The 15,108-nt window shown below is 35.3% G+C and overlaps 1 protein-coding gene across 2 annotated transcripts; it reads right to left on the bottom strand.

Annotated features, from left to right (window-relative positions):
• Nucleotides 1-23: 23 nt before the first annotated feature.
• Nucleotides 24-15,036, bottom strand: LOC137393555 (TIMELESS-interacting protein-like). 2 transcript variants are annotated; one of them, XM_068080156.1, is made up of 10 exons: nt 14,997-15,036; nt 14,387-14,470; nt 12,974-13,110; nt 10,925-11,073; nt 9,063-9,168; nt 5,655-5,853; nt 3,715-3,852; nt 3,248-3,391; nt 1,993-2,089; nt 24-606 (listed from the first exon to the last, which is right to left on the bottom strand). In XM_068080156.1, exons 4-10 carry the CDS (start codon nt 11,064-11,066, stop codon nt 464-466), a joined length of 969 nt encoding a protein of 322 aa, XP_067936257.1. In that variant the 5' UTR covers nt 11,067-11,073; nt 12,974-13,110; nt 14,387-14,470; nt 14,997-15,036; the 3' UTR covers nt 24-463. The 2 variants fall into 2 exon arrangements, with proteins under 2 accessions (XP_067936257.1, XP_067936258.1); XM_068080157.1 differs by having other exon boundaries at nt 14,387-14,503; nt 14,997-15,033.
• Nucleotides 15,037-15,108: the final 72 nt, after the last annotated feature.

Here is a 15,108-nt window from a genome sequence, read left to right on the forward strand (position 1 = left end):
CTACTTTGTGATTGGTTATACATTTTTTATTCATACAAAATTCAGGAAAAATATATCAGATAAACAACAATATATCATCGTCACGGCCTAAATTGTGGCAAACTCTACAATCCACACACTGTATTGATATTTGAACACATGCCAAATCATACAGCAAGCAACAAGTGGCTGCACATCTAGGACGGATCGACATATTGTCAAACTCACAAGTACATAAAAGTACCTTAGAATAGTGAATAATAGCAATTCTCTCTAACTGGCTGTTTGCTAATAATGGAAAACATTTAGCAGTGGTGTAAAAACCACAGGCGTACAACAAATAGCATCGAGCAGTTAAAATACATTCGTGGTAAGACGACCCTGGCAGCGCTTCCTTCCAGCTAAGATTCCATACAGTGAGTCTATGCATAGACATCTTCATAGACAGTATCTGGTATCATTTCCTATGGCTAGGCACCCATTACTATGTATTCGAAATAGGGGAATCGGGAATCGTGCTATCCTGGTCAACATCTGACTGCACTGTATCCATCGTATTGGCAAGTCTATCAGAAGTCTCTGAAGAAGCAGTTGTCTTGGAAAGATGTGATGTATCCATTTGCTCCCCTGCAAATGAATAGCAACTTTTCACACACACTACTAAACGTCATATGGCTTACATGCATGCAGGCAAAACAATTGTGGTCCGAGAGATTACAGGTGAAGGGATAATCCTCTGTTTACATTGTGCAGAAGATGCAGATTTGGAGTTGCACGCTCATTGAGTTACTGCTCAATAAGAGTCTCAGTGGACATTCGCATGATGCGGATTAAAGCAGGGCAAGCACTTTATATAAAAATATTTTTTTAAGCCAGAAGTCATAGTGGCGCATTCGAAACTGCGCACATCAAAATAGGAATAACAGAAGTGTGGAAAACTTTTTAAGATGGAATGGAATAGTTTGGGTGGCATTTTCATAAGCATCATTCACAAGTGCCTTTTCCATATTTCGCAAGCATGAAACATCTGGTAAAAGTTGCAGGATTTTTTGCATCTTGCGAATGACTCAGATTTGCGGATGACTTAAACTAGAAACAGTGAAAGTTATTGCGAGCAACCATTTTTATATTAGCTGAGATTCATAAGCCAAGTGAATGGTCACACATATAGCATGTTTGCTATATAGGAGTAAATACATTGTAAGGGCTCAGTTCCCTCCGCTATTGCTTGTCCACTAAAAGGGGAAAAATGAAAACAAAAAACAAATGAACAGCAAAAAAGCGTCGAATAAACAAAGGCTCTCACTGGCTATTCTCTCCCTACCGCGCTTCCGTTGTGAGACCTCAATACTCAGCGTGTCTGTGAGAAATTTGCAAATGAGCTATCATGCCATACTCATCAATTTGATACCCTGCTAAAGTAGATTAGAACATTGGTACGAGCTGCTGGTGTCTTAGGGTGAGAGAATTCAAAATGGCAACATTGCTATGCGACAATAAAAATCGTGACCAGTAGTGACAAGATGACATGAGTAACAAAAAGAAGTATTGCAACTGGCTCAAATTTCTTCGTAAAGGATGATGAGGGCAGGGTAATTAGACCGAGAGGAAAGAAGACAACTTATACACCCAGGATAGGAGGCATGAGAGTAGAGGTCAATGGCAGTTTATTAAGGGTGATAAAACAAGTGTGTTTAATTGCTGATTGTGCACATCAAACAAAGGTAAAAAAAACCTTTGCATGTGTTAACTGTTGTAAAATCTATGTGGTTTGTAAAAGTTCCAGCTCAATCACGCTAATATATTGGAAGGATAACTCTCAATATACGCTATGCAAGGCAACAACATACTTAATAATGAGAAGAAAACTCCCGCTAAACTATTTCATAGCATGTACTCAGACAAGCTTTCTAATGCATAATTTCGTAATACTGTATAACATTTAATATTAACCAATAGTTCAAACAGAAAGCAGAGTCATTAACATTTGCTGCCGCTGACAGACAAACATACCACTAGCAGTTGAGTCTAATGTTGAGCGGTTGAGTCTTATAGCCTTGGCTCTTTCCTGTTTAGCCCGTATCATTTCCAGTTGTTCCTCAGTCAAATCCTTTATGAAAAAATCAATGATAGTTACATGGTTAGACATAAGTGACATTAAAATATACTTTATGGCTATTGACCAAATTCCCAATGAGTAACAAAGTTGAAGATGATAATTTTAGCTTTTCAACAAGGTTTATTTCTTGTAGCACGGCAAAATGTGAAAACAATTAATTCCGATTGGTAATTAATTGCTTATTACTGATAATTGGAAAACGGCAACTTCCATAACATCCTCTACATGAAGAGTTACTTAGAGGAAATAAACTAGTCAGGAGAACTAAAGTCTCCTGACTAAGGTCAAGAGGACTAACACATTCAGGAACATTAACCCTTTCGCAGGCGAGTTTTTTGGGGATATTTGAGACCACCTGGAAAAATTAATTGTTCACAAATCGATTTAAAAAAATCATTGATTTTTATTCTCTCTTATTCATGATATTGTATACTTGTATTATGTTTTTATGATACAGGTAAATACAAACAGACATGTTTTATGTCAATTCTTCACCTAACTGTTTCTCTAGCTATGGTACTTTCGGCAGCAATGTGCCGAAACCATGTGCTCTTTCTTGTTCCCACACCCACCTCCATAATCGTCAAAACTATTACTAGGTTCTTCATCACTTTCACTCTCAGATTCTAATGAAAATCGTCCAAGCCACAATCTAAACCAGATTCACTGTCACTATTAATTCTGGTTACTAACTCTAAGAATTTATCACAATCAGCTGATATCATCCTATTACTGCTAGCACTAACACTACTACTTGCAGCATTAGAGAGACTTGGGTAATTTCGTTCGGAGGTCGCCATGACAATAAAAGAAAGTTGTTGCACTCTGGAAAAAGGTTAAGAAAGCATAGACAAGCTACAAACAAAACTCCAAGATTTATTTACAGAATTTTCTTTTTCGAATTTTTCGTTCGTTTAGTATTGCAAAAACGATCGTTTTTTTCACAAAACGGCCTATTTTTTTGTTGCTAACAGAGAATAATCTATTGTAGTTTACTATTAGTAAAAAATCTAAACAAACAGCAATAAGCAAACCAAAAATCAATTTATAAAAACGGTTCTTGTGCAACATAACAGTCATGCATTATCGTCATTACTGCTAAACGGCAATATCGTCGCTATGCCTGAAAAAGGGTTAAACAAATGTTACCGATGCATCAGGTGGAGAGGCAGGCCTAGCCTTAGGATGAGGAGTACTTGAACTCAATATTATATTTTGTGAGCTGATTTCTTCTTCCTGCAAGATCTCATTCATAGCCTCCTCATCATCCTCTAGTATACCGGCGCACTCGGGCTACAATCATAGTTTTCCCTGCACCATTCTTTAAACGCAGAGGTGAGCGAAGATTTTATCTATAACAAACATCTATCTATAACTCTGTAATATTTCAATGGAGAAAGTCAGCAAACAGTAAAAAAGATGAGACAACTCCGAAACTATAAAGCAGGGTTAATGAAATGTGATTAAAATATTTTTGACTAAATACTAAGCTGTTTCACATTGAGATGAAAAAACAAATTAAGAAACAATCAATTACTGTTAATAAAACGGATAAAGAAGAAAGCCATAGACACAAATTAATAGAATCATGTCTAAATACTGAGTAGTGGTCTCACTTCTCCAAACAGTTCTCGCTCCAAATTCTCGTCTGGAAGCGTAGTCTGGTCTGTTGCCTGCGCCTCATCATCGCTCACTTGGCTAACAAAGTCCTCATCAAACAGGGGCATGTCCAGGCGTACCTTACTCACAAAGGTCTGCAGTAGAAGATGTACAAGTAAGCTCTGTGGATCTTGTAAAATGGATTTAAACAAAATGCTCTTTAGGTATAATGATTCATTATTTTGAAACATTTAATTATAAAGCTAAAATATTATTCATTATTATCATTATATGATTGTTATTACGCTCAAATCTAGTTAGGACATTTTTTGACCAGGGCTCAAAACTGCATCAAAGCTGAGTTACAACTACATAACTTTTATAGCGTAAAAAAGGTGTTAAGATTAACTATGCATAGTGCACTACTGGTTGTTCACCCATATCAGGAAAAAGATTATCTTCTGATGAGGTAGCTTTTGGTAGTTAATAAATATATGTATGGTGTACAGCGGTACATAGTACAGTGTGTATAAAAAGCTGATACTATGTGATAAGGTGTATACATATGAAAGGAACGTTGATTAGAAACAATATGTAACACCTGAATCTAATCAAAGACTATGCCTTGAAAATGTTTGAAGTTGTCTGTCCGGTTGCCGAAATAGAAGATAACTCCAACCGACTTTAAGGAACTGTCTTCAACTCATTTTTTTTTTCATTTTTTTCTGAAGTGGTAAAAATGTTGGGTTATCTGTCTCTAATCAATAAAGCAATTTTCATCCCTCCTGCGCCTATTGCGAATTATTTGAGTCAAATTTTCTGACTAAAATAGTTAAAAATGTTTGCATAGCTCTCACGTAAGCTCTTACTCTGTTGTGTTGTAAGTGCAAAATATGAGAAAATGTGATTACAAGCTCTTAAAAGCTCAAAAACCAAAAGCCGCCGTAGATTAGAATCTCTTTATTTCGATGACGTAGCCATGAAATTTGGTTATCGTCTCTTCACATATGTTCTCACGTGAATGGAAAGGCCAATACAAAGCTCAATATAAAACTTATCGTAGTACTAGTTTATCACAAACACTTTGGGTTTTACCGAACACCCCGTATCAAATATAGATGCTCGCTACTTTACTTTTTTGTTTCTACCTGGTCTAATCGTCAAGTCGTAATCTGATCATATGACCCAACACTTCGCAAATAATTTCTGCAGCACTTTTCGATTATCACAGGTGACCAACAGGCTCGTCATGATTATTAAACAATGATATGTACTCCTTTAAGCTAAGGCTAAAAAATTAAACGAATTTTTACGGTAAGTTATAAGATATCGCTGCTAAAAGTGGCAGCATTACGATGACGATAAGAACGGACGCGTAAGAACAATAGAAATAGTTTTATTGAATGCGTGAAGTATATTTGTGAAAATATTTCGACGAATGAGGTTGCAAGAAAGTGTAAACAGAAACCATCTCTCACAACTACATCACATTTGAGCCGTTTTGGAAAGGGAATCCAAACTACGGCGGTCTCGTGTGGCTGCGATTTTCTGTTCGCTTTTGAGCTTTTAAGAGCTTGTAATCACTTTTCCATATATTTTGTACCTACAACACAACAAGAGTAAGACATGGTGAATCTTTTCATATCAAATAATGGTAATGTGAATTTTGTTGCAAGTCAACCTTTAAATTTGTTCGAAGGCATTCGCATAAATTATAACAGGCTGCGAGGGTACCATTCGACATCCTAGAAATTCTCAGTGTTGATAGATCCAAATCAATAATACTCGGCTAAGCGACTCCGAATCGTTGATTCGTCAGTAGCGAGTGATTCATCGGAAGTAGTCACCAGGGAGCAACTCCAAAATTATTCAAAGCATGGAAAGGCATTGATTGAACTGCGTGAATCGCTCATTCTCCTAGAATGATATTTAACTCAAATGGTCATCAACCACCGACCTGCACAGCTTTCTTCTGGCAAAGTCTCTCAACCCGCTCAATAAGCTCATCGAAAGGCATCCTGGGAAAGAGTCGGTGACCCCAGTGCTCCATCACACCCATCATGGTTTTTAGATCACTGACCTCGTGACCTTTGCCTTTATACTTGACATTCTCAAATAGTTGTGGAAGTATGCCGATCCCTCGCTTTCCAGTGAGTCTAAAACCAACTATAACTTTATAAAAACTTATTGTAAGACAAGCTGTCTGATAATATCATAAGATGAACCCTAAAACAAATAGCAGCGTACATGTAGGTACTCATCAAAGGGCAAACACTAAGGCACCAGAAAGTACACAATCGCACAACTTGTATCTATCCTGTAGTAAGAGATAAATTAGTTGGCAATGAGTGGACAACTCCTTGGATTATAAATGACAAGCCTTTAATTTGTCAAGTTCCACATTTACATTTCGACTTGAGCGGCATTAAAAGATTTTTCCAAAATTGTAGAAATTGAGTATAATAATATTATAAAAGTTATAATATTAAAAATTTGTCAATTTTATCAAATTTGCTAATTATCAAATTTTCCCTAATTTCTGTGAAAAAGAATTTTCATAAATAATTACAGTCAAACCTCGACATATGATGTTGATGTTTTGATGATCGCTTCACAGGCCAAAGCTGTTTCACTGTTTTTTGTATTTCATTTAATTCAATCCAAAGCCCAAAAACAATGATAAATGCATGAAGCAATTATAAGTAAAGCTAAAACAAATGCCTAATATAAAACTATGGAAAAATCAAACGCAAAACTAATATATTACATTATTTTAAGCTAAATTTTCAAAGTAGGAATTAAAAAGAAAGTTTGTGTTGTAAATCTACCTTGAAGACATGAGAATCGAGGGGTTTAGGATTACGAAGATTATATATATATAAAATAGTGAAATGAGGGATAAAAAGGCATACTACACTGGAGTAGTTTAGAGTGATTTCATGTATATATCTGTTTTATTATTGACTGATGTCTGTCTGTCTGCTTTTTGGTCACAAAGCACAATAAATAAAATTATTCTGAGGCTTTGGAAGGTGTTCTACGTGGATGAATAACTCTAATAAGCTAAATGTAAGGAGTTCAAGCCTGGTAATCGGCAACATTTTAGTAGTATCATTAAATTCATGTACAGAATTTTGTGTTTGCGTACACTTAAGTTGGCACAATTACCACAACTGCTATTGTAACACTATAATATAAGACTTTGGTATATAAACACAACTGCTATTGTAACACTATAATATAAGACTTTGGTATATAAACACAACTGCTATTGTAACACTATAATATATAAGGCTTCGGTACATAAACACACTGCACCTTATCATCACTCATTATTATATGAAAATTTATAGAAAATGTAAAAAATATTAATTAAAAACCCATGAGTAATTAAATTAACAGTTTAGGAGAGAAGGTTACGACGTTCATACTGTATATATCATATTTATAATGTGTGTCACCTTTATAGTTGATTATTTAGTCTCACGAGTTGTTCTTATTGGTTAAAAATGCCGTGGCACTCTGTAACTAACATACAGTCAAACATGGATAACTCGAACTTCAAGGGACCGAGCAAAAGTGTTCGAATTATCAGAGCATTCAAGTTATCAGAGCACTGTCACAAGTCCATATATTTACTTATTTATTAGTAGATACATGTACATATACAAACTATAATATAAATCAAAAGCACAAATGGCTTGTTTCAAATTAAATGCTTCTAATGTAAAGTTTAAAACGTTTTCATGAAAAAGTATAGAGATTTTTCTATCACTTGAGATTGGTTTGTTGTTTGAGGTGATGTTATTGCCAGGACGTTTTTCAGATTGACATTGGCAAAACTTGATCGTTGTTGAAATGCTCAAAAGAAAAGACATTTTTTTCTTTTGGGGTTTTACCCACGATCAATTTTGCCGTTTTTTCTTGAAGTTTATGCAGATTACCTTACTTTACCTGGGATTCGTTAAGAGCAACACTCCGAGGCAGTTCAATTAGAAGTTTTACGAGGTTTTACGGTACATTCTATATCACTCACGCTTTTTGAATGGATACTTATTGAATGTACACACGTATTCTGTGTTTAGGTCAAACGATGAATAGTTTTTTGTAGCTCAGACAACGTATACGTTTAATTACAACATTTTTTAAGACGTTTTAAACATTCAACATTCCGACGTTGATTCAACACGGAATCAACGTCGGAAAACTATTCATCACGGGCTAGCCGAGTCACGCACTCAAGGATTTTCGCCACGCACATACAAAACAACATGCGATTTTTGTTTTGTATGTGCGTGGCGAAAATCCTTGCGCGCGTGACCCGGCTAGCCCGTGCTATTCATCGTATCGCAGTATAAATCAAATTTCACCAAACTTTTAGAAAAGTCGTTGACAAAAATATTTTGCCGATGGTGGTAATAACGACGCTTATGAATTACGAAAAGATGAAGTTTACCTCTATGGCTTTGAATAAAGTGATTTTCTAAAGCGAAAACAACCGTTTCGGTAGCTGTTGGGCAAAAAAACAGTTCGAATTAACAGTGTTGAGTTCGAGTTATCTATAGCAATTTATCATTATGTGGGAACGGACCAAAGGAAATGTTCGAATTAACCATGTGTTCGAGCTATCCGTGGACGAGTTATCCATGTTTGACTGTATTTAGTAATGACCTATTGATCCTGAACATAGACGGGTTTATTGTTAGTACAATATAGAACTATAAACTAGAGGTGCAGTATATAAACTAAATATTGTACTAGAGGTAAAATATATAAACTATATATTGTACTAGAGGTAAAATATATAAACTATATATTGTACTAGAGGTAAAATATAAAACTTAAACTAGCAATACAAAAATATATTAATAATGAGTGAAAAAATGTGTTTAGTGTTACTTTACCTTAGAAACATGAGCAGAACTATAGAACTAACAATACCCAATGTGGGTAATAGAAAGGAGGACAAAAACAACTTACAATAGATATAGTTAAAGCTACTTAATTCTATGGATTTTATCGATTCCTCAATTTATTATAATGATTCTTTACTTTTTTGTCACTACAAAGTTAAAAAACTTCAAACGTCAAATGTTGGAAATGAGTTTGTATGTGGAGAAAAATATTAGGACAATTTTTATGAATGTCAAAAAATCTGTATGCAGAAGTGATCTGATTGCATATGCAAACCAGCCGTGAGCAAATATGCTAGATATAATATTAATTATCAAGAAATTACTAGTACATGTTCGGGGGGGGGGGGGGAATAAACTCTGTGTAGCCACAGATTTTCACTAGGTGTTCGATAAACTCAACATCTGCAAAAAAATCAGAGAATTACACCAAATAGTAATAGCTGATTCACCTTTTAGGGTCGAGTTTAGGCTGCTCCTTCATTACCCGTTTCTTGGCAGCACCCGCTCCTAGCTGTCGCAGTTTCTCTGCCACTTGCTGACTTATGTTTCCTTCATCTGAAACCAAACAATTTTAGCATAAGGTTGTAAAAGAGAGAAACGATAGTGTATAATTATGTTTTGGCCATGCTTCTCTATAAATATTTTAAAGGTTAACTGACAGCACAAACTTGTATTGCATAAACAGTAGTGGATAACATTAAATATTGGTGTTTGAATAACTAAAATAATTGTTTGTAAGTTCGACCAAATAACAAATTTATCAACATTTTCTAGTGATGAAAATTGACAGAAAGATCCTCGATCTTAGCGGGTTTTGACACGATAATCACATTTAAGTCAACATTTATTGTTTTTTAACTGGATTATTAAAAAATGTCTGTTAAAAAACCTTATTCATAAAAACAGAGCATGCGGTAATAAGTTTGAAACCAAAATTTTCAAGAATGGCTAATTTTACAGGCGATTCCTTAAATTTCCTATTTGTGAATGGAAGAACTTCTTGCTAGCACACTGCACCAGATGTACGCGGAAGCCACTTGGTGTAACTATATAACCATCACTCCAAAGCTAACGTGAAACGTATAAGTATGGCGCAGACTTTTTCGGTATTTATGGAACCTACCTTGACAATGTGCTATGATTATCTGCTAAGTTGGGTAGCCAAAACAAGCAGAGCGGCAATGATGGAGAAAATGTAATAGAATGATGGCCAACAGATGCCCTTTTGCCTCGCGTTCACTCACTGGCTAATCATCCGCATTGACATAAATGGCATTGACATTGCCTAAAATGACCAGCTAATGTCACAGCTTGGAGCCTGTATCACGAGTATTTGTGTTTCCAAATTTATTTTTTGGTCTTTAAATATTAAAATCATTTCTTGAAAAAACAAATTTCATGATTACACATTATAAATGTATGATACATTATAAACGTGTTTGTTTGTTGGTTTGTTGTATGTCCAGTTATAACGATAAAATACGCACGCTTGCAGCTTTTGCTAACTTTAGGAATAAAAGACTGCTTCGCCCTGTAATTGAACTCAAAAACAACAGTTCTGCAGACAGGCGTGCTATCCACTACACAGCTTACTTGCGATACTATGGAACAACTAGCAAACTTGAATAAAAGTTTCTAGCTTTTCTAGCTCGAGTAAAAGCATGATTGTGTGAAAGATCATGACTTGTATAAAAATTATAAACTTGTACAATTATTCCAAGCACTGGCAAGCTAGCTGAGTGGCTTAGTGGTAGTTTGCTTGGCTTCACAACCGTGCACCCGCAGAATGTATGGTTTCTATCCCAGTAAGGTGCAATTTTTTAATGCCCAGGCGGAAGGGCGAACACGGCTCTTAATATAGTAAAGATTTGAGTTAATTCAAGTAAAGTTACTCAAATTTATTGAGTAAATAGATTTAGCTAATGGCAACTACATTACCTGCTAAAGTTTATGAACTGTTTAAAGCTTGAACAAATGTGTGGCATAAGAAGTAAGAAAGGTGTTTCATCAATCTGTTTCAGCTAAGCCTTGAGCTTTCAAACGCTTGAAATATGCATTGGCCAGACACACACTGTTATAAAAACACCTTCATCTCAAAGTTAGAATAGTAAATGTTTTTACGACCTGTGCAACGCCAGGCATTCACCTAATCTTTACTATAATAAGGTCTGTGTCCATTCATAGCCACTCCTAGCGGTTTATAAAAAAGATGTACAGGATTAGAACTCTTGACTTTCAACTTGGTCACCTGACACACCAACACCTTTAACACGTTTACTAGTTGTGGTACCACACCATATCACATACATACCATTCTGTGAATTATTTCCTTCTCCGTCTACTCCATCCACAGCATCAGGATTAAGTTCCTGAACTGTTTCAAAGTCATTCAATTCTTGCCCAACGTCCCCGTCATCAAAAAGTTCATCCATGCCCAATCCGTAAGACTCCATTTCTCAGCTGCAAATAAAAAGTAGCAATCAAAACATCCACTTCTTATTCATCCTTTGAACTGATCAGCTTGTGATATACCAGTTTGAATAATTTTGACGAGCAGCAATAAAATACTATTTAGCGATACAAAAAGTTAAAGTAGATAAAAACCAAAGAAACAATATTTAATTTTGTTTTTAATCTCAACAAACCATTTTGTTGAGATATATTCACTATTCACATTAAAATTTGCAAAAAAACATTCAGCGATTATATTGCAAACTCCCCTAATACGCATTAGCTGCAAAAAATTGGCCTAGATCAGTAAAAGCTCAAGAATGCCAACACCATATATCAAATCAGACTTTTCATAGCATATCGCATCCGTCTTGAAATGCAACAAATGTCTGGTCACAGAACAAATACAAGTAGAAATCTGATTTATTATAGAGAACTATAAGTCATGGTGTTCCGGCAGCACTGATGGTCATCAAAGATTACAATCATTTGATTTTTTTCATGAACAGCCTGAAAATCTTGAAAGAGCGATTTGTTGTCAAGCTTCAGACTAGTAAAACTTGATACTCACTCGAAACATACAGGCAAAACACTAGTATCTGGTAACTTGATTTAATAAACAGTAAAAAGCTTTAAAGCAAATGATAAAATAAAAAACATTTCTATTTAAACTGAAGTTATCACCAATAGAATAATATAACAATAGGATATCTATGGCGCCTAACAGCGCCTCGGGTTCCGTGTTCTCAACTTGAGTTGTTGAACTCGAGTTGCTGTTCAAAGAACTCGGCCTGGGTTTTTGATGAACTCGAGTTGTGTTACGCAAAACTAACCCGGGTTTGTAAAAAAAAATAAAGTGAGTAATTGAGATGTCTCATTTACAGAACTGCATTTGCTCATATTATATAAAATTTAATAATTGATTAATAATAATAATTTAGATATATATATACATATTTAAATAATATATATTGGCGATATTTGTGCATATTTATTTATATAAAGAGACAAAAACAATTGTAAATGTAAAAAGCAAACTAAAAAACAATCTATGTGGGGGCCGGGCCACTTCTTTTTCAAATAAAAAAAGAGTTCTCTTTCTAAAAGCACTGATTTTTTCTTCAACAATAACCAGCTCACTAAAACTCGTTGAGGTTCTTAATTAGCAACATTTTGAAAGTCAACTCTGTTCAGATGAGCACATATCTGATCAACACCCCTGCCTATCCTCAACTAAACACATGTTGTTTCTGTTGAAAAGAAAGAACATAATAGGTGGCCTGGAAAATAACATGACACCGGAAAATAACGAGACAACAGACAGTGAAGAAATTCAGAAATTTAAACGGCTCGTTGACCTTAACCCGAATTTAGATTGCCTTGAAATATCTGCAGCAAAAATCAACAGTTACAAGCTTTCCAGAACATGAGGACTGTCGGCATCATATCAATACAGGACAAGAACTAAAAGAGATGGCTAATATTACAACCAAATATTCTTGTAAAACGCTAGAAGGCATTGTGTTTCACAACTAAAACAACACTAAATCAAGTGCTGAATAACAGACATTGCAGCTTTCTAATTATTGTTTGTGATACCCATACTATTCATCATGAACTTGTTTGGGTTTTAAAACACTCATCTTTGCATAAATGCAGTCATATTTTAAGTAAGCTAAGTAGACCTATTTGAAAATGCGCGTCATAAACTGCTTATATACAACATCTGGAACATTGATAAGGTAAATAATAGGCTACTATAGAAAAATGGATTCCGTAATTCAACTAAAACCAAACTTAAGAGGTTGTGGTATAAATGGAGAAGTTGTATGATGTATCGGGTACTTTTGGAGTTCAATAAACTCAACGCATGGTCACATCTTGTTTCTAATATATATTCATGGCTTACCTTGTTAGGTATTACGCGATGTTAGTTTATACTGATGATGCTTTGCTATATGCGGATCTCAACAAAAAAACAGATCAGCGCTCCTTCCAACTTGACTTAAGCTTTCTTTATGAGTAATCAGTGGAATGAAACGTGACCTTCAACAATGAAAAATGTGAAGTAATAGCATTCTCCAGCAGTGATAAACTCGGCTCTAAATACTCACTGGAACTAGACTTTTAAAGAGAAAGAAAATTTTTAACAAGGATTGGCAATGCGGACTGAGCACTTGTGAGCATAGCGATGGCGCCTTACAGTGCCTCGCGTTGTGTGTTCGCAACTCGAGTTGTAAAACTCGGCCTGGGTTTTTGATGAACTCGAGTTGTGTTATACGCAAAACTAACACGGGTTTGTAAAACAAGCAAAGTGAGTAATTGGGGTGTCTCATTTACAGAACATTTACAGAAATTTAATAATAATAATTTAAATATATAGACACATTTAAATTATATATATTGGCGATATTTGCGCATATTCATTTCTATAAATATAACGAGACAAAAACAATTGTAGAATGTAAAAAGCAAACTAAAAAACAATCTATGTGGGAGCCGGGCAACTTCTTTTTCAAATGAAAAAAGAGTTATCTCTCAAGAGCCTGACAAGAAACTGAATGAACACCGAAAATGAACATAGAAATTATTTCAACGGCGTTTAATGATGCACACAAAAAATTCCATATAGCTAGAGAAAATGAAACGATGAGATGTTCTCAAGCCGAGTTGTTGAACTCGAGCTGCTGTTGAAAGAACTCGGCTTGGGTTTTAATGAACTCGAGTTGTACAACTCGAGTTGTACAACTCGTGTTATATTTACACAACTCGAGTTTGCAACTCGAGTTACAAACTCGGCACACTATAATTCGCCATTAGCTCTAGTTTTACAGCACATACATACATAGTTTAATTTCTATTAGCTAACGGGTGCCTATTGATGTACCATTGTTAATATAACCAGATCTACGGTTATGCTACCGTAATACCGATATATTGCACCTAACTTTTACAAAGTCGCGTTGCGTGTTCACAACTCGAGTTGTACAACTCGAGTTGTGAACATGCAACACGAGGCACTGTAAGGCGCCATAGCATAGCATATTCCATTACTAGAGTCGCTATGACATCTAGACTTATGGTTTATACAAGTTGGCAAACTTTAACTGGAGCATACGCATTATGTATCATAGAGTAAGTTCAGAACTAGGTGGAGCACTTTATAAAAAACATCAAAAGATTTCGAACTTCACACTTTCAAGAAAGGAACAATTTTGAAATTCCTTGCTAGTAGAATACTATTAAATGCATATCAGCAGCAACCTCTCTGATCTACTTATAACAAAACAGCAAACAGCCAAAAAAACACAGCTTCTGTTACCTTGGTCACACAAATAATAGCCGGCATCGATTTGGAACTTCCCTTAGCTCTGCCACAACAGTATCCTGGCTATCCTGTTCACATCTATAGAAGACCAGATGATCGGTTTACATAACTCTACAATTAGCATATCATCGACATACTGATACACAGTTTAAATATCCTACCGGTCTCTAAGTCAAATAAGGCACTCTCGTATGTATGAGTGTGCTTTAACATCTCTGAAGTAAACTTTTAATTAAGATATCCTGGCTACTATCTCATTCACATGGAAGATTCCTTTTATCTCAATATAAGTCGAGTAAAGCGTAGATTTGTATAAAATAATTTATAGGCACAATGCATTACGGGTGCTATACGTGTACCCTGTCAGCCAAGGAACGGTTACTTTGTCTTTGCACGTTGCACTGTATGAAGAAAGTCTACTCATATTAAGGTGATCGTTTGTTTCGTAATATTGCTTTGCTACTTGTTTTAGATAATTTTTTCATACATATATATGCTAGCTTATATGCTGAAAACTGTTTCAGAACCCAATGAAATTTCAAAGGCATGATGAATCAAGAACGCATAAATAAATAAAACCGTAAAATAATGTATTATTTCTCACCATCTAAATTGCTACCTAAACGTAGTCCTAAATCATCAGCAAAGCGCGCGTTTAGCACGTGATCTAGAATTGGCCAATCCTGGAGAAAATACTCTAGACTTTCCGCAATAAA

This window comes from Watersipora subatra, chromosome 4, assembly GCF_963576615.1.
Source record: "Watersipora subatra chromosome 4, tzWatSuba1.1, whole genome shotgun sequence".
NCBI classification, from domain to species: domain Eukaryota; kingdom Metazoa; phylum Bryozoa; class Gymnolaemata; order Cheilostomatida; family Watersiporidae; genus Watersipora; species Watersipora subatra.